General features: G+C 36.9%; 1 protein-coding gene across 8 annotated transcripts in view; it reads right to left on the bottom strand.

Moving 5' to 3' along the window:
• The window catches only part of ADGRG6 (adhesion G protein-coupled receptor G6), a 137,868-nt gene that overhangs the window by 24,803 nt on the left and 91,966 nt on the right, over positions 1-21,099 (bottom strand). For all 8 annotated transcript variants that reach the window (XM_059700518.1, XM_059700519.1, XM_059700523.1 and 5 more), the window contains 10 exons: positions 20,009-20,071; positions 16,466-16,608; positions 13,480-13,591; positions 12,359-12,423; positions 11,577-11,787; positions 10,366-10,537; positions 8,677-8,817; positions 6,411-6,530; positions 4,518-4,563; positions 2,587-2,693 (listed from right to left, as the gene is read on the bottom strand). In XM_059700518.1, the coding sequence (XP_059556501.1) occupies positions 2,587-2,693; positions 4,518-4,563; positions 6,411-6,530; positions 8,677-8,817; positions 10,366-10,537; positions 11,577-11,787; positions 12,359-12,423; positions 13,480-13,591; positions 16,466-16,608; positions 20,009-20,071 (1,180 nt within the window). The remainder of the gene's footprint in view (positions 1-2,586; positions 2,694-4,517; positions 4,564-6,410; positions 6,531-8,676; positions 8,818-10,365; positions 10,538-11,576; positions 11,788-12,358; positions 12,424-13,479; positions 13,592-16,465; positions 16,609-20,008; positions 20,072-21,099) is intronic.

Below are 21,099 nucleotides of genomic sequence, written 5' to 3'. Positions count from 1 at the left end.
CTCCAGTAAGGGGTGTTTGTTGTATGTACATGTGTGTGAAATGAAGACACAGACTTAGTTCCAGGTTTGGCTGATGTAGTAAGTAGCAGGGACAGCACCTCTGTGACACCAAGAAAGGCACAAAGTGACAGAATTCAGCAGGTGCATGGGCTCAGGGTTGGGGGGGGGGGCGGTTCTTCATCCTCTAGGAATCCTCAAAACACTGCAGGCAGGGGGATCCTGTGTCACATTGATGGTATTCGAGTCAGTGCCACTTGACTCACAGGTGACTTCAAACAATATTTCAGTGACTACAAGGTTTCGTTAGGTCAGTGAAATGGTCTGGAGGAATCTCCAAGTGACTTGCCATTACTGCTTGAAAAACCTATGCCATTACTGCTTGAAAAAACTAGGCCAGACAGTTGACCTGCAAACCACAATTAAAGCCACAATTTAAAGTGTGAAGTAAAATAATGCTATTTACTGATGATACCAATTTACACCCCATCCTCATACTGTTTTGTATTTTTAGAGAATGAAAAGTACACAAACATTTATTCCTCTGAACTACCCAACAATTCCTCTGATTGTTAAAAATATAAAAATCAGTCTTACTACAAAGAAATATAGCAGAACCATTAAATTCTTCATACATTGTGTATTAGAAGATATAATTATGGGGTCGGAGGTACATTTTTTTAAACTTCTCATATGGCAAATGTGTCACGGAGCAATGTAGACTGGGGATTTCTTGTACGAGTGAGTAAATAGTTTGTAAATCAAGAAAGACTCTGAAGAAAGTCTTGGTGGTCTGGAAAGCTGAAAGGATGTGGGCACATTGCCAGAAAGGATAAATTCTGGAAAATTTTTCTTCCAGCAGTTTCTAAACTCACAAAACCAGCCAAGGTGGAAAGCGGAAGTATAGCACTAAAAATATGCATAGAGCCATCTGCATATAAAGCTAATTATTTAATCAGTCTACAATAGAAAAAGTCATACCTAATCACAAACTCATAATAAATTTAAACCATTTTGAAGAAACTACTGATTATTCAAAGTAATGCGACGCTAAACTTTGTTACATATAAATCGTTTCTGAACAGCAAATTGTGTTACTGTTATCTATTATCTAATATTAGACTTATAACACAATCATGCTCAAACACACACACACCCGCACACAAATATAGCTGAAGTAGTTAAATCAATTAAGCTAAAGCTTATATACCTGAATGAGTAATAGCACATTTTGTGTATAATGAGTAATAATGCATAGTTGTTTTCTGAAAGAATGTTCTCATTTTGGAAGAAAAGAGAAAATGGAAGAAAACAGTATTATTTTAAAATCACTTAGTGAAAACACACTACAGTTTAATTGTTCATTTTCATGCTCTGGCAGTAAAGGAAAAAAATATACTTTAAGAAAGTTAAGAAGTTATTTTCTGTGATGGTCACCCTTTTAAATGACTTGTTCTTATCCTTCAGAGCTTTTATGTACTGGGTTGTCAGGAAAATTACAACTCGCAGGATTACCATAGGCCAATAGACATTTACATCGGCCGAGTGGATACATGAGCCAAATACTACATCACACGGTCCTCACAGCTTCCTCCCAGTCCCAAAGGAAGTGGGCGTAAGCCTTAAGGGAGGGGATAAATGTAATCTGATGTCTGTGATTCCAGTGCATACAGCTTTATTGCCTCAGCACACATTTCCCCCATCTTCCATTAAAAAACATATGTGCTCTGATCCCTTTATGGAAACTACACAGAAACAATGGCTCTGCTAGGATCTGAAGGGCACAGTACAAGAAAAGTGTCCGCTGCCCTAGCTGGTTTGGCTCAGTGGATAGAGCATTGGTCTGTGGATTGAAGGGTCCTGGGTTAGATTCCAGCCAAGGGCACATGCCTGGGTTGTGGGCTTGGTCCCCAGTGGGGGATGTGCAGGAGGCAGCCAATCAATGATTCTCTCTCATCATTGATGTTTCTCTCTCTCTTTCTCCCTCTCCCTTCCTCTCTGAAATCAATAAAACACACACACACACACACATATAAGTGTCCGCAAAAACTCAAGTATATCATATATAAGTAAAGGTACAAGTCTGTGGATGAATTCAAAAGTTTCATGGTGATATTCTTGTTTCTAGAATTATTTATCAACACTGTTAATGCTATGGAGAAAAAAGTAGGTTCCTTTTCTGCAATTACTTTTCTATTTAAAAAATATTTTTATTGATTTCAGAGAGAAAGGGATAGGGATAGAGAAATATTAATATCAATGATGAGAGAGAATTGTTGATTGGCTGCACCCCACACTGGGGATCGAGCCCCACAACCTGGGAATGTGCCCTGACCAGGAATCAAAACCTGACCTCCTGGTTCATAGGTCGATGCTCAACCACTGAGCCATGCCAGCTGGGCACTTTTGTATATTTTTAATATATGATCTCTGTTACTTAGATTCTTCATTAAGAATCAAGATTCATGGTACAGATGAAAATTATCAGGAAATAATTCCCCAAACACATAAGCTCAAAAGGCTGACACACAAAAAAGTATGCCTTCCAAAATAATATTATTTCAAAATGAGTTTCAAAATCCTCCCTACCATCAGAACTCCAAAGTGTGTGAGGTGGTTACACAGGCAGACCGTCTCACTGGCATCTGAATCTGTGTGAGCAACACATCCCGACGTGTTCCAAAATCCAGACCCTTCTGCAGGGGGAAGTCAGCAAACAATAAAAACAATGGCAGGTCAGTTCCTCCTCTATAATGGATGGTATCTTCTTTAGAGAAGATGCCTCCATGTCTCCTGCCTACAGTTTATCTGTAACATGCATACTATTTAAAGCTGAATATTTTTTTAAAAAAATTATTTTTTAAAGTATTACAAATAGTAGTACATATTCTCCTTTTCCCCCCCCCCCATTGATCTTCCCCCAGCCTCCCCTACTCCCCCGGCACATGCCTCATCCCCCCACCCCTGCCCCCAGTGTCTTGCATACATTGGTTATGCTTATATGCATGCATACGAGTCCTTCAGTTGATCTCTTACCCCCCACTCCCTCCAACCCTCCCCAGCCTTCAGATTCCTGGAATCACAGAGTGTTAGTGCTGGGTGGGCAGCTAGAGATGATCTTGCCAGTGGTTTTCAAGTGTGTACCACTGAAGTGCTTCAGGGGTTCTGCCAAACTTTGATTCAAGTTTAATTTCTAGTATATTATAAGACAGACTTTCCTAAAAGGGAATATTCCTTTTCAAACATGTTATATATGGATGAAATCTCTAGAAATCAACTTTCCCCCCCCTTTGGGTCAGTCAGTCTATGTTTTCATGAAGACATGAGACCAGGAAGGCCTTTCTTGGAACATGCTAGCATGGACATGGCAGTGGTGCATAGTGGCAACTTCCAGTAAGTGCCTTTAATACATCTGTCCTGACTTTTATACTATGCTGTGGAATATGAGCAACTCATGCATTTGAAGAATGGTTTAAGAATGGAAGATAATATCATTTTAAATTATGTATCTAGTAAATCAGGAACTTTTCAAAACTGTGCAACTAAAAATTAAACAAAAAAAAACAAAAACAAAAAAAACCTTCCAGCCGAAACTGGTTTGGCTCAGTGGATAGAGCGTTGGCCTGCAGACTGAAAGGTCCCGGGTTCGATTCCGGTCAAGGGCATGTACCTGGGTTGCGGGCACATCCCCAGTGGGAGATGTGCAGGAGGCAGCTGATCGATGTTTCTCTTTCATCGATGTTTCTAACTATCTCTCTCCCTTCCTCTCTGTGGGAAATCAATAAAATATATTTTAAAAAAAAACAACACAAAAAAACCTTCCAGCTGTGATAGAGTATCGAGGAAAGAGGTCTGGACATCTACAGGCCACATCTCTGCCAAGAAGCAGGATAATCCCAATGGGGACCCCAAGGGAAGGTGACCCTTAGGGGGTAGAAGTGGGAGGTTTCATCTGTGGTCCTTCCCTTCAAAGAGATCTCCACACCTTACACCTCATGTTCGAACTCTGAATTTTTGCCTTTGTCTCCTGATTGTCAAACGTCATTCAGGAGGCAGCGCACTTGCTCCCAGTGGTATACAGCTATTATAACCATCCCTATCTTTCAGCCCTGCGGTGGGCTTTCTCCCATACTCTGAGGGCCACAAGCTGGATTTCTAGTGATATGCCTTATGCACATCGCAAAACCTCCTCAGAAGTGTCCTAGAAGCGTGAGACCAAGTGTACATCGATGGTCACCTACAATGGCAATACAAATGTTACTCTATTTTATAAATAACCGAAATAAAGAGGTTTGAATTTTTAAAGAGCCATGCCTTTCTACTTCCTCTTGCAATGAATACAAAGTTTTAGAAATTAGAATTTAGTTCCCAAGCTGCCCAAACTAAAATTTTCAGCTCAGTTGCTATCACACTTATATTGTGACTCACTCTGGTTTGGGGTGGAATGAAAGGATACGGGGGTGTCTAACAAGTTTAAAAGTCAGTTGTTATTAAGATAGCCAATATATTTGAAAACTTACCATTTTTGTTCAGATCCCAGAAGGCACAGATGGGATTAGGCACTGCCTATATTAACATAAGAATAAAAATATGAAGTTGTATTTAAAATAAGTGGGGAAATCCTATGGTGTGGAAATGGGAAGAGTAAAATGCTAAGGTTTGCACAAAGAAATGGGTCAGCATTAGTCGTACTAACAGTACCTATGACAGGCGATCCAGGGGTAACCTCCTCTCACACAGACTTCAGGTGGAAATCAACTATAAGCGCATGAGGCATTGTGTTACTCATTTACCTAAAGTTTACTATATATGCCCCATCATAAAATGCTGTGCATTTAGCAAAACTCTTTACACTGTAATTTTACTTCCTCTTTAAACTTCTCCTTTATGTCTAGTATAACCCCAAAGAATTGAAATTAGGGACTCAAATAGGTATTTGCACACCTATGTTCACAGCAATATTATTCACAATAGCCACAGGTAGAAGAAATCAAGGTGTCCATGGATGGAGAAATGCATAAACAAAATGAGGGAGATATGTATGTATGTATGTATGTACATATGTATGTATGTATATCTCCAATGGAATATTATTCAGACTTAAAGAGGGAGGAAATTCTGACACATGCTATAATATGGGTGAATCTTGAAAATATTATGTTAGGTGAAATAAGCCAGTAATAAAAGGACACACACTGTATGATTCCACTTACATGAGAAATCTAGAGCAGTTACATTCAGAGACAGAGAGAAGAATGGTGGTTACCTGGGGCTGGAGAGGGGCAAGGGGAGTTATTCTATGGGTGCAGTTTCAGTGAGAATATGAAATAGTTTTGAAGATGCACGTGGTGATGGTTTCAGAACAATGTGAATGTACTCAATGTCACCAAACTGTGTCCTTAAAAATAGTAAAATTTGTTTTGTATATTTTACCACAATAAAAAATAAATTGTTATGGATAAAGGAGCTGGGAGCTGAAACAAAGGAGGCCAGAAGGTAAAACAAGGAGGTCGAGGGTTTCGTGACAAAGCAGAACTAGTGAGTAGATGACTTAACTTCCAAGCCTCAGTCCTTATCAGCCAGCTCACTTCCGCCCGCCTTCCTGCCTGCCTAATAAATGCTGGAATCGTGACTGGGACCCTCCATAAAAAGGGGACTAACCCGTGCCTGGACCAACTGCCACAACATAAACCCCCATGTAATTTTTTCATATAAACAGATGATTGCCAGGGTAATAGAGCAATTAAGAAAGCATTTGCCAAGATTTTAGGCAACGGTTAACCTCTCAAAACTTAAGTCAACCCTGTTACCCCGCTGTGCCCTCTGTAGTAATGATTTTGACCTTAAAAAACAACCAAATGCCAGGTGGGGGGGGGGAAGGTGGAGGGATTAAGTAGTTACAGAATAGTCACGGGGACGTGAAGTACAGTACAGGAAACACAGTCAAGAATACTGTAATAACTATGTATGGTGCCGGGGGGGGGGGGTCCTAAGTTTTTCAGGGTTATCTAATCACTGGGTTGTACACCTGAAACTAATATAATATTGTACATCAACTGTGATTGAAAAATATATTAAAATTTAAAAAACAAAACTTTTAATGGCAGGAGAGTACAACTGCATCTACATCTAATTTATCTCAAGTGATATGCATCATTTCTTAGCAACAGGTGCCCTTTTCTTCACTCCCATTCTCCTTCCGATTACTGAGTCCTAGATAAGACAGATTTCCCCTGATTGCCACCATTTCCTGTGATATTAGAGCTCTACGTGTTTATCCATTCCCCCCTTTCAGGAAAATTGTTCCCTTCCCAAAAAAGTGTCAGTTACTTGTTTTCATGTAAAAGAAACATCCCCATCTTTCCCTGAAATAGTCTGCTTCGACTCCATCACTATTTGCAGTGTTTTCTTACCTGGTTTCGTGTGTGTTTGATTTTAATTTGAACTGGATCCTTCAGGTTCTGGACGGTAATGTTTCCAATACTGCATGCCATCACATAACTCACTAAGGTGCCTTTCTTGGTCTCTACATCCTTGTAAAGAAAAAAAAAATGTGTATTAGTCAAAAGTACACACTTTCATTCCGCTGTTCCAAAATAAGCAAGCTGTCAGCACTTTTTACACTTAAGATCTTGAATTATAGAACATCCTGTTTATAAGTTCAAATCGCTGCCTTTCCTGAAAGGGCTTTGCTATTTCCCTTATTATAATAAATACATTTGAGAGAACATTCTGAGCCAGAGCAGCAGGCGATGGCCATAAAACTTCATCTTGATGGCTGTGACAGACGCCAGCCAGTTACCATCTGAAACAATGCACCGCCATAAATAATATAAACTCATAAAAAGCTGTGAAACAATTAGGTCACTTCCCTGCCCTAGAAAACAGATGAAGTCGTTTTCCTTTGGAGAAGCATGAAGAAAAGATGTTGTGGAAAATAAAAACCAATTCATCTTTCACACCCGGGCTGAAAGCCGGACGGGTTTACTGATGTGCCCTACAGGTAATGGGGTAAAGCTCCATTCAGACCGTCCACCTTCTCTGACTCCATACTTGCTGCGGCTTCCCCTTCAGAGACAAGGTTGCCAGGAACCCAATTAGTGAATCTGAGCAAAACGACTGGGACCACAGACTCCCCAGCGAGATACCTCAACTTTCTTCTTCCCCTTGTGTTTCTTGTCAAACCTCCTGAAATTCCCTATTGCAGTTTATAAACGCGGTTGTTTTGGAATAATTATAGGATTTCCTCTATGCCAAATGAAGCTCAGCATCTAGAATATAGCTTTTTATTACTTTTGTGTGGCCACTCTCAATAGGTCGGCTATTGTTTGGGGATACTCGGCCTTTCCTTTAAAAAAAACAAACCTCGAATTTTGTTCACTATGTGAAGAGAAAAGCATAGAACCCTTAAATTTGCTTTACTCTGCTATGCATTCACTTTAAAAAAACACACATATATTTTCTAACAAAAACATTGACAGGGAAATGCCAAAGGAGAAGGAATAGATGGTATGGAGAAGGTAAGTCTCAAAATGAAATAATGACAGATTTTTACAACTCTAACAGTTGTCCTAAATCTTTCCTGCTGGGCTCAACCTGCCCTCTAAATTGACAACCCCCTGGCTGAACCACCATTCACATTTTGTGATACCTACTGCATTTTATGTTTTGTTTTAAAGGTGACATTACTGTAAGCCTCAAATAATTTTCACAAATGCAGGGTTTTTTTTGTATTCATAGCTATAAAATCCTTCTGAGTAATGACAGGTAATTACATTTTAATCTACTCAAAAAATTTATAAAGCTTGCTCCGAACACATTTACTGATAAATTTTTAAAGTTTGGTGATGAATTACTGTAAATTATTCCATGTTATTCCTTTTACTTACTGGTGGTCTACTTTGCCGTTGCTCCACACATGACATGCAGGGCAGACCTGTTAGAAACCAGTCAAGTCTCCTTGAGACTGGCTACTTTCTCTTACATAGGTCTCTCTGTTTGATAGACACTGGTATCTTCAATATAATAGATAAGTTTTTTTCTAAGGGCTGAGTAAAATTGCCCTAGATGGGGTTGTGCTTTCAAAGGCAATCGGAGGTCACCAGTGTTTGCTGGCAGTGGACTTCCTAGTATCTAGAAATGATGCCAATAAAAATGATAATATGTGCTTAGCACAATGCCACCCCAATCTGGGAATGTGTGAAGGCCAAAGTTCATTGGAAATACTAATGGGAAAACTGATTAAAGCCAAGAATGCTGCTCATTATGTAAACAGTGCTTCCTGTTGAATTAAAACAAAACAAAACAAAACAAAACCTTTCCTTTGGCACATGATTTCTTTAACTCTGAAGATCTAAACTGTTGGAGAGTTTTTAAATAAAATATTTAACAAAAGGAATGGTAAAGAGTAACTTCTCCATAAATTCCATTTATACTTGGATCATGCAAGCCTTAATCTAATATCTGATTTATTAAAAATATTGAAATGAACACATCTATTCATAAGCATGCAATTATCTGTAATCAAATCAAAAACTTAACGTGTTCCATTTTTCAAACTATAGTAGGTTAATTTTACTACGTCATGATACAGTTCCATGGAAGCTAAACTTTTATTTCCCTTTAGAGCAAAGGAACTCAATTTGCAACGGAAAAAATAACAGTTTAATGAATACTTACCTGAAAAAGTCCAGTTTTATTGAAGAAAGTAAACTGTGCTCTTTTAACTAATGCAGAATTTTCTTGACTTAAGTTCTCAAGTAAGTTTAGAGGCAAAATTACAGAAGCCAATGGATCCATATGTCTGCTCTCAAAATCCATCTGTCACACACAGGGATAAATTGGTAGAGTAATCACCATGAAATCGCAATGATAACTTACTGCAAGTATCACCTTGGCTAGGACCAGGGCTGCCCTTGCCCTCCACCTGTCACTGCCCTCCTGGTGAATCCCCTATGGACAAAGGCATGCATCTCACTGGTTTTCCCATGTGTAGCAAAACAGGAAGTGCATGGATTTTAACTAAGGCAACTGAGAAATTTAAAAATCAGTTAACATTTCCAAATATAAGAGTTAGATTTACATTAATATATATTTTTAAAATATATTTTATAGATTTAAGAGAGAGAGGAAAAGAGGGAAAGGGGGAGAGGGCGGGGGAGAGATAAACATAGATCAGTTGCCTCATGCACGTGCCCTGACCAGTATCAAACTCAAAACCCAAGGATGTGCCCTAAGGGGACGCTAACTGCACTTTTTGGTGCACAGGATGAGGCACAACCTACTGAGGCACTGCAGCCAGGGTGACAATAAGTTTTGAGCTTTCTCAAAACATGCAGTGAAAAATAACTACCAAAAAAAAAATGAGTTGATTTGTTTGATTGCTAAGAATGAGTAGCACCGCATAGAGAAGCAGTTGAAATTTTATGAACACTTGGATGCCACTTTTCCTGAGCCCACAGATCAGGCCGAAGAGTGTTTGCGAGCAAATAGACTTGGAATGAGACTGAGGCTCACCGAGTTTTCACTCTTAAAATGTCAAATAGGGTTACCCTGAAGAGCCCTGAGTCTAAAGCAGAATAAGTTCTGCCTCACATCCAGATTTGTAAATATTTTATCTTGGCTTTTCTCCACAGTTAAGAAGTATGCCATGCCACCGTGTGTCTTCCCATGTTAAGGGCCCTGTTTCAATTCTTTCATTTGCCCACGTGTCTAACACTGTCTAGCACACAGTAGACACTTAAACATTATTTGCCCAAGTGTCACTTGAGCAGGTCAGATAGGTCTTCATTATTCTGGCCCTAGCTTTCCTGTCCAGCCTCACTATCACCTGCCTTCCCAACCTTCCACATCATTGGTTCTCAAAGCACGATCCTCAGACCAACGGTATCGGCCATACCTGGGGACACATTGAAAGTGCAAGTTTTTGAGATCCACCTTGGGCCAATTAAATTAGAATCCCTGGGAATGGGATCCCACCCTCTGTTTTGACAAGTTCTTCAGGTTTCTAATTATAACCCTCACCTGGGAACGCCACTGGCAAAGAGAATACACCATGCTTCTTCCCACTTTTGAGCCCTTAATGAAGTTCTTTCTTCTTGATGAACTTATTCCCAATCCCCATTCCCAAAAGGGTGGACCCCACTAGTGCTTTCATACTTAGTTCTGCTATCACCTGAAGGTAAACTGCCTGCCTCTATCATCCAGGTTCTAAAAGTATATTCCCTCTATGTGGCCACATACCGTAGTTGGCATTCCAACTTGCCTGCCATCCCTCAGACCAGCGTCTCCTTGAAGAACAACTTGTAGGTGATCATAAAGTTTTTATCTATCTAATTAGTTAAAGTTAAAGAAACTACTAGTTCATACCTGAAAATATGACTCATTATTTTTTGGAAGACTGATGCTAAAATTTAAAACTTCACTAGTCTCTGGAGATAGGGATGATATTCCAAGAGCCAAATTCCGAGTTGTAATATTCACATGTGATGTGCTGTTTAGGTCTATCTTGAAAGCCAATTCATCAATTGTTTTTAAAGCTCTAAAGAAATGACAAATAATACCACCATTAAGTGACATGTTATAGGTACCTGCACACACATGATTTGTTGCCAGACAAGATACAAACCAAAAAATAATTGTGTATTTATGGCTGATCTCACAAAATTACCCAAACCACAATAATAGCACTTAATACACAGAATCACAGTGATAAATACATCCTCAAGAGAAAAATATAGGCTTTAAGGAAAAATCAACAATTAAACCATACTAAACAAAGTCTGATTTTTACCTATTTTAGTCTTTCTTTCCTCATTTAAAGAATATGTGTCCTATTCACAACTGAGTAAGAATCAAAGAAAATAATGTGTAAAAGTATTTTTTGAACTACAAAAAACTGTGAAAAATAGTTTGTAATTATTATGTAGCTAAGGTAAGTTATCTACATAATAATTCATTTTAAAAAATATATAATTTTGATCAAAGAAATTTCATTGAAAGGAAGGAAATAGGTAAAATTAAGTATCTTAATAGCAATATCTTAAGTAAAATAATTAGAAAAAAAATAAATTATATAAAAATAGGTGCATTTTCTCCCTTAGACTTTTTCATTTAAGAAGTACAATAACATGTCTGTGGTAATTCTGTACCACAGTTCATAGGAGAGTGACTCACACTAACCAAGTTATACCTTAAAGTTGTGAGTTGAGTGTTTCTTAAGTGTCTCCATTACAAGCAAAAAAAAAGAGGGGGGGTGCTATAAATGAATATTTGTGATAATTTATTAATGTTTTGAAGTAAACCCAGTTAATATTTTTCAGATGCAAATGACATACTGATTATGCTTTTCTGGGATTATTTAATATCTTGCCAGATGATACTCCTAATATTTTTGTAAATTATATAACTAAAAAAAAAATAAGAAACTTTGAAGTTCACTTTGTGAATGATCTTGGAAAATATCAATGGATCTTCTAGAGATTTAAATGATGAGATCTGGGCAAAAAGCTTTCAGATATGTTAGAAATTATATAACAACACATGCACCCCCAAAAATTTACTCTCCAGAAAAAACTTACTCAGAAGATGACTCAATCAAGTCACTGTCTGAACTGGTTAAGATATTAGAAAATATATTCATTATAGTTGAGCCAAGAGTTATATCAATATTTTCTTCTTTATTCACAAGTTTTTTGACCTGTTCTACAATGTTGGTAATATTGGCCGAGTTTAAGGTCTGTCCATCACCAGTTAAATTTAAAATCTGATTGGCAACTTCATTTGCTTCCCCTAAAAAAGATAGAAAAAACAACATATCAATTTTTACCTATTTTTTAAAATCATTTCCAGGATTTAAAAAAAAAGTATGATATTTAACTTCATAGTTTAAGCAGCATATCAAGTTTTATGTGTATACCCCCTTCTAACATTCTTCACAGAGCAATAATATTTCTTCACACACAAACTAACTTATTTCTTTAGTAATACACAAATTGTGCCCTTAAGCACATATTGGCGAGACCAATATTCACATATAGTTCTAATAGAAATGGACCCAGAATAAATGATTATTTGCTATTTAAAATAATACAAAACTATAAAACATTGATATAAATATCAATGTGTATATTACTTTTGTTTTCTCTAAAAATGTTAAACAGTTTTTAGAATGACTACAACAGGAAATCAAAATGAGAAAAAAAGTATTTTTTACCTTAAGTAAGTGAAATTTATCATTTGCTAGCTTTTAATATTACAATAGTATCACATGGCAGAAGAGCATGTCTGAAGAGGATTAAAACCATGAAATATGAGGTCATTTCCATTTGTCTTTGAGAACCGAAGAAAATCATTCACTTACTTGAACAATTGGAAATATCAGGATCCCCCCAGTAGATTAAAGATGTGTTGGAAAGGTCACGATAACTATGAACCAAAAAAAAAGTATTTCAAATATTTGGCGTAAATGACATAACTGACAAAATTAGGTAATGAAAAGTTTTAGAATTTGCCTTGATATCTATGTGTTTCATTTGAAAATAAAAGTATAATATACTGAAATTAAACTCCTCAAATTAAATTCTTATTGGGGAAAAAAATCAAGTGCATGACTCATGGAAACAAAACACTAGCAAGAGCCTGTAGGCTAATCTAGGTACATCAGGTTACTAAGGCTAAAGCCATATTTGCTAACATGGGTCAAGTACTGCTTTAAGAACTGTCCAGGTAAAATCTGACATTGATTTCACATAACTCTGTAAAGCAGTCCACATTTTATAGATGAGAACACAGACTAAAATAAGTCGAGGGATTTCCAAGGTCTCAACCAGGAAGAGGCAGAGCCATGCTTCACACTCAGGTCAATGTCTGCAGACCCCTTGTCCTCCTACCATGTATGAAACACAGTAGTAGGAGCAAAGTTTCTGTTTCCGAAGCCCCCCACCAACAAAACCCTAATCTGGAGTGCGGTTGAGGGTGAAGAACTGGATTTGATTTGTAGTTGACCTGTGGTTTCTGTTAAACATTCAGGGAAAATCTCTACCCTGACACCCCCCATTAGCAAACTGCCCTGACCCAGATCCTATCTTCATTCCCTCTTTGGCTGCCTCTTCCCTCTCCAACAATAGCTATCCCAGGTAATTAAAAAAGTCTTGGAATTTCACATGCATGGCCAAAGGCTGTCAGCTAGCTTGGTTCATCCACATATAAGGTGCTTTGCTCTAGAGATACCCTCTGGTTTCCAAATGCCTCCATCTTTCTTTGGAGAAGGCTAAATTCAAACGTTGCCTGGAGTAAAAACGCTTTTATCGGTAACCTGCCTCATCCTTACCTCTCATGGAGGTTATCATTTAGGCACACATAGAGATTCTTGCCCTTCTTTCTAAACAATAAACAAGGCCTGGGAACTTTGGTGCAACACGTGGAACCCTGGGAAGGTATGATGATGTGAACTTTGCTGGCAAAAGTCAATGAAGGTATTACCAGGTCCGTGAAGCATAGAAGCCTGGCTTCCCTGGGCAACGGTGCCTGTATTCAGAAGGTAGGATGACTGGCCAGTAAAAGCCTTTGGGTTTCTCCTCCGCAGGACATGTGCCTATGTGAAAATAAGAACCAACATGAGAAACATTAATCTATTCTTTGAAGTTAGAGGTGCAAGATGACAGCAAGATAACAATGCTGCTAATTAGGTATTTATTTCATGTACCACCAAATTACTAGATTTCTGTGTTCTGAATTTGTAAAAATCTGAAATTAGAAATTTGGAAAAATAACCATTTACTCCATTTCAGATGCAAAAATTATTACAGATTACACAACCATCAAATAAAACCATACACTTAAGAGAATATATCACTCTAAAGGAAATCATTAGCAGGTAAAATGAGTACAATAAAGGTCTATTAAAAAAACACTATATAAAATGAAAACAGTCCTGAAAACTTTGAAATGTAAATTCTCCTCTGATCTTTTTTCAAAGGGGAAAGCCTATAAAATAATGTCATCATTGAGTTGTGGGGATATTTTCTGGAAATGTCTCTAGCTGCTTTGAAAGCATCTTCTGCCTATTAGTTTGCTGGTGGAATGGCAAGAAGACACCTGTGTGCCCTAGCCGGCTTGGCTCAGTGGATAGAATGTTAGCCTGCAGACTGAAGGGTCTCAGGTTCGATTCCGGCCAAGGGCACATGCCTGGGTTGCGGGCTCAATCCCCAGTGAGGGGTGTGCGGGAGGCAGCCGATCAATGATTCTCTCTCATCATTGGTGTTTCTATCTCTCTCTCCCTCTCCCTTCCTCTCTGAAATCAATAAAGAAATATATATATTTTAAAAAAAGAAGACACCTGTGTCCACCGCCACACATCTTACACACATGCCTCCATCCTCAAATCATCCCACCTGTTGTTTGAAAAATCTCTCAATAAGTGCCACACTATAAATGATTAAGATTTTACAACTTAAAAAATATCAAAAGAGTCCCACTGGTGTTGCTCAGTGGTTGAGCATTGACCTGTGAACCAGGAGGTCATGGTTTGATTCCCAATCAGAGCACATGCCCGGGTTGCGGGCTTAATCCCCAGTGGAGGGCATGCAGGAGGCAGCTGATCAATGATTCTCTGTCATCATTGATGTTTCTATCTCTCCCTTTCCCTTCCTCTCTGAAATCAATAACAATATATTTTTAAAACACCAAAAGAAAACCAATATATTGATAACAATGACAACAACAAAATCTTGTATTTCAGTACTGAAAAAAAGTGGAAAGTTATACCATACTGCTTGGAACCAGTACTGCAATCACCGATTGAACATTTAAAATGACTTTCCCACCTATGTTTGGAACCTTAAAATTATCAAGGGTTAGCCTATTTTTTTTTCAATTAGTAGAAACTTTTCTTCACAGATCCACTTGCAGTACAACAATAATGTATAGGATTTAAATTAAGTGGTATAAATTACATGTCAAGGTATCCAGAGAGAGTTGTTCTGGGGTTCCTCAGCCTTGGAAGACAGAGTAAGGCCTGTCCTCACAGGGATCCTACATCATATATAAACTATCATTCATCAAGCTACTTCTTTGTAGAGACATCTATGTGTGAAAGGGCAGCATCTGTACCCACCCCACCCCCAAGAATCTCCGTTTGTAAATAAGCAAGCATTTTCCCAAAGAGGCTCAGAAACTGTTGATGATGATGGCAATGATGATTTGTGTTCTTCCATTTTTGTGAGTTCTCTATAACTGTGTAAGTTGACGCATTAGAGATGGGAGGTTCCTGGTAGAAGGGAAGATGCTTTCTTCTTTATTACACTGTGTCTGGCCTCAGTTATACCCATGGTCCCAGAGACTGAGGAATACTAGCTTCCCCCACTTCAACCTCCTGTGTGTGTATAAGGCCAAGTGTCAAAGTTTTTTTTTTAATCTCTACTAATGTACCTAATCATAATATAGTTGTAATCACAGAATAACATTAGAATAAGCCTTAGCTGGGTAGCTCAGTTATTAGAGCCTTGTTCTGATAGGCCAACATTGTGGGTTCAATCTCTGGTCAAGGTACATACAAGAAGCAATCAATGAATGCATAAATAAATGGAATAAAAAATCGCTGTTTCTCTCTCTCTCTCTCCCTTTCTAAGTTTACTAGTACTTTCTACTGTCCACATTTTTGATAATTTGCTTTTCATAATATTACTATCAAGATACCTAGAGTATTGTAGACATTAGAAGACCATACATAGAGTGGTGGCTCAAAGGCGGTAACATCTATTTATACATGGATGATGACAGAAAAGGCTTTATAGAAGAGGTGACTCTGGGTTCTCCTTAAAACTAGGTAGGTGATGAGCAGGTGGATGGTGAGAGTAGAGAAGAGCAGCATGAGTAAAGACAAAGGAAGGAGGCACAGCATGCTGGGGAATTTCAAGCAGTACCACGTGTGTGGTTGAAGCTTAGGCTGTGTATGGTGTCTAGATAAGAATTGAATCTAAGCCCTGGATAACTCCCAGATTTCTGTCCTATTCCTGCAAAGTAGTGTCATTAATAAAGACAGAAAACATAAAAGAAGAAAGTGTTTTATGATAAGAAATTACCTTTTTTAAGATTTACCTCATTCGTGCTCCCATATGCATATATAGACGCACTCTTTATTCCTAAAGTTGAAGCCAATTCTGCTCAAGACTCTCCTGGCATTGTGCTCATACCCTTAGTATTTTCATAATACATCCCTAAAAGAGAGTATAAACTCTCCCCTGCCTCTTTCATTTCTTTAGATTCATAGGCATCGAGTTGATTTCTTTTACGCTAACCATGTCATCCATTTGTTACAATATCACCACTATAATAAGTTTCATCATCAGAAAAAAATAGCTTTAAATAAGGAAACAACACACATAGGAAGAATATTTCTGTTGTTTCAATTAAACCTGAACATAAAATCATGTAAAATACATACAATAAAAAAATTAAAGGCACTTACCCACTTGCCTCACGCTCACTGTATATAGTCTCAAGCCCTCATCCAGAGACTCATTATTTTTTAAGAGCTTCTGCTGAATGACTTTTCCTTCTAAATTCAGATTGTTGGTAGCATTGTAAACCAGAAGGGCCCAAATCGCCAACCTAGGGAAATATTGTAAATAGAACTGTTGTTGGGTTGGCTGTTTTTATGTAGAAAAACAGAACATTTGGATATGGCAGTAACAGAGATGACCACACAGAGACTTCTATTCCTGTATAAATGATAATGTCAAAAATATCTCAATGTAAATGGATTTTATAGGATATTATTTTATAATGCTCATATATCACATCACTCCATTTCTTTTTTTATCATTTAAACTGACTTTTTAAAATGTATCTTTATTGTTGAAAGTATTACAGATATCCCCCCTTTTATTCCCATTGACCCCCCTCCACGCAGCACCTGCCACACCATCCCATGCCTTCACTTCACTATTGTCTATGTCCATGGGTCATGCATATATGCATATTTCTTTGGTTAATCTCTGATTTTTTAAAAAATTATTTTTAATAACCCATTTCTTTTGCAAAACACTCTTAGTAATATTTTATAGCATACATGCAAGAAAGGAATATATGGTTAATTTTAGTTTCTTTACAGCCAAAAATAAAGTTTGTTAGAAAAATTGAATTTCAACAATCTGACTACACTGATCATTTGACTTTTGAAATTATTCGTGTGTTACAATTTCTCCAGAATTGTGATAACTGATTTTCCATCACAATGGAATATTTGCAAATACTTTGCATGGTGAAAAGTTACAAAATATAGTCAGTGATTGACCAGTATATTAAGAAGTTTATAGACTTTGAATGTTTTAAAATATACATACTTCTATGGGAAACAGAGATGTATCCTAAAAGCCCTATCCAAACTTTTGGCTCTATAATTTGAAGTAATATAATTTTTGGCTGAACTATAATCACAGCCATAGTCAACAGCAGAAATAAAAACTATTAATTTAACATTGAGGGAAAATTAAATGACATTATTTTGTCAGGTAGAAGAGAAATATTTTCCCTTATATGTGAAAACTCAGGGTTTACAACAGAACTTTAATCTTTGTATTCTGAGGAGAAATGAATAATATGACATAAGTCACTATATTATCGATATCAGTGACTGTCCACATGCCAAAGTCACTGATTTCAAAATAACTATGAAGCACTCAATAGAGCAACACTGTAGATTTTATTTATAAAATTTTGGGGGTACCAATAAAAATGAAAAAATCAGAGTATTAATATATTTGTGGTGCTAAAAAGAAAAAGTAAAATCTTTGCTATTGAAGGTTAGGGGAAATTAAAGAAGAGTTCTATTTTCCCCCTAAATACCTATACTAATCTCAAGGACAAAATGCTCTACTGTTTTCATAATTCACTTTGAAGGGCTATTTATCTCCAAAATGATGTACTGCTTAATGTTCCTGTATAAGACACATTTCAAGATGATTCAAACATAGATTTGAGTGAACTGGCATAATAGTTTTTAACATGGCTTATTAAAAAAAAGTAACCATTGATTAAATTATCATTGAAAAATAAGTTTTGCCACTCCAGTTACTGAGAACTTCAAGTTGGGATTGTGACCTTATACTTCCCTTGAATATTGAGAACATAATTAGCACAATGTATTGTTGAATACCCAATTCAGCAATTCAAGAATGAGCACATATTGTTACAGGTCTTTTCTGGATGGTTTTCCTCTCTTATCCTGAAAACTAAAACCATTTTGTAGCTCTACAAAGTCAAGTTCTATCTGTTGTTAGCATCAATCATTCTTTATTTGAATAAACCAGTCTCTTTGGCTTTGGTCTCCTGCCTGTCTAGGCGATGGGAGTGTGATGGTGTTATCTGAAGCTCTGTCTGTGTTAAGTGTTACAATCAAATTGAAAGGAAAGTTTTGGGGGAAAAAAGGGTATGTGTAAAACTAGTAGACTATGGTTTTAAGAAAACTATGAGAGACTATAAAGGTTTATTAAGAGCATTAGAAAGTAGGAAAAAAGAGGGGGGTGGGAAAAACTATGAGAATAAATTTTCAAACAACGTCAAAAGTTCATACCAAAGAAAAACTAAATGTGTGGATTTTCCTAGATGCACTGTCATAGTTCACTCTCCCTATAATTTTCTGTGAAGTTACCCAGTGGTTTGACAGACGGGAAACCGAGACTCCATGATTTTAAATTTCTTTCAAGCAAGAGTTTCTGAGGTGTTGACATATACTCTTGTTGGCTGACTGTAGTACTGTCAGGTAGTGGAAGAATTATAGTAAATGAACTAAAGAGGGCAAGGCTGACCCCCTAACAGAGTCTACTATTGGTGATACCCAAAACTAGGGTGACCCTAAGTGCTAGAGAGTAACCAGCAAGGGATCCTGATCACTGCTGGATTCACTAGTGAAGGCTCAATATGATCTAGCAATAAGGATTAGAGGAGAAATTAATTGGCTAAATAGAGGAGAAACATCCATTAAGAATATAGTATTAAAATACATTACTCGAGCCCTCAGATCATAAAGGAAAATGAATTTGACAAAATAAAAACTTTCCCTAATCAGATGGTTCAATCTAGTCTGTTGAATATATACAGAAATGATAAGCTTCAAATATAACGTTAAAGAAATTTTTTTTTTTTTTTTTTTTTTTTTTTTTTTTTTTTTTTTTAGTGTTGAATAGAAAAAGAACAAGAAAACTTGCTGGTTAACTCTCATATGAAATTTCATTTTTATCTTCTTATAATAATATGTCACCTGAAAAGAAATTTTATGCCATCATTATGGTTGTAAATCCATAATTTAAATTCAGTTGATTGAAACAGAGTAAGACTTATGTAAACTTTTGCTTTTCTAGTAATTACTTTTTAATTCTATGGAGATGAAAAATAGTACATAAACATAATTAAATTTATTCCATTTAGGAGGTTAGGTTGTTTTTCAGTATATGTCATTCTGAATTGCTGGCTTTTTTATATGCCAACTGATTATATATGGTGAATTATCCATTAAATTATCTGCCTGTTTAAGTCATGATCTTGATATAAGTTGAAAATGGAGACTTCAGAAAATTAACTGATGGTTTCAAATGAAAGACATATTTTGGCACCTATTGCCCATATTATTATATGATGCTATCATACATAAATGCCTTATTTTAAAAAAGCTAAAACAATTTTATTTTTCTTTGAAGGTATCTTTGAAATGAGATGTAAATGGTTATTGTAAAAATAAAATTGGAAATACTAAACTAATAATTCATCCATTTTAAATAGCCTACTTCTGAATTATTTTTCATCAGATGTATACTTGTATCCATTCTGCTATATTAAAGTTTCAGCTATAAGAAAGATAGTAGTGTGCATTAATGATAAAGAAATATTCTAAACGTGCTATGTGATTAAAATGTTTCTCTCTTATCTTACTGTTTTAATTTCTCTACCAGAGAGTTAAACAGAGGGCAAGAGGCAGGGTGTTATACTTTCTGTAAGACTTTCTCAGTGTTACCTTTGATCAGTCCCAATGCTTCGCTTGACTTTAATCTTGTCTTCTCCTGAGGTCAGGTGTAAACTATAAATAAAAATACGTAGATTCATTATCATCCGATATGCTATTACTACACCACAAATTTGAGGAGATGAAAGAAAAAGGCAGAATGTACATTCTAAGGCAGTATTTCCAAATGTGTGTTCTGAGTAGTTCTAGTTTTTTTCATATGCACATGACAAAAACTAGCTGCACAGTCAAATAAGCTAAGCAACTATGTTCCCTTGCTTTCTTTTCAAGGTGCACATGCATGTTAGTATAATACTAAAGCATCTGAGATATATACAGTGGCTTCAGATTATTTACTAATGTACTTCCTGAACTCATTTGACCAATTGATCCCTTTCTCTGTGTTACTGTGTCTCTTGGGTACGTAGAATATATGCTTAGGGTTCACAAAATACATTTTAGAAAGCTAATTTTAGTATAAAACTGTGAAAACAAGGTCGGAGGAGCATATATGGGTGCAACTATTTGCTTGAGCTTTAGTGAAGTATTTAAATAGAAGAGTGAGAGATAATTTTGAAAAGTTAGGTTACAATCAGACTGTAGATGCCTTATCTTATAAAAAATGGTCTCCAAACTAGGGTGCATGCAACCCAGGGGATGCTCTAGATGGCCTCCTGGGTTCTGAGAAGAAACTAATATTTAATTATCGTCTTTTCAATTGTGGTACATTATAGCATATAATATATTCATCAAGTAATACATACACACACACACACATACACACACACACACAAAGCCTAATATGCAAAGTGTCTCCTCAGGAGTTCGCTATGACAAGCACTGACCACCAGAGGTGGCACAGAATGAAGGAAGGCCCCGGCCAGCAGCCAGAAGGCCCTGATTGGCCCTGATCGCTGGCCAGGCCTAGGGACCCTACCCATGCAAAAATTTCATGCACCAGACCTCTAATGTATATATAATTTCTTTTAAAATCACAAATATATTTTGGGAGTACAGGCCAAATTTAAAAATAAAATGATTAGGATCCAAAATCAATAATTTTTTTAAATTACTGCTGCAACACTGAAGCTTTTGTGTAAAGA

This window comes from Myotis daubentonii, chromosome 6 (assembly GCF_963259705.1).
Source record: "Myotis daubentonii chromosome 6, mMyoDau2.1, whole genome shotgun sequence".
In the NCBI taxonomy this organism is placed as follows: Eukaryota; Metazoa; Chordata; class Mammalia; order Chiroptera; family Vespertilionidae; genus Myotis; species Myotis daubentonii.
This window is presented reverse-complemented; position numbering and strand designations above follow the sequence as displayed.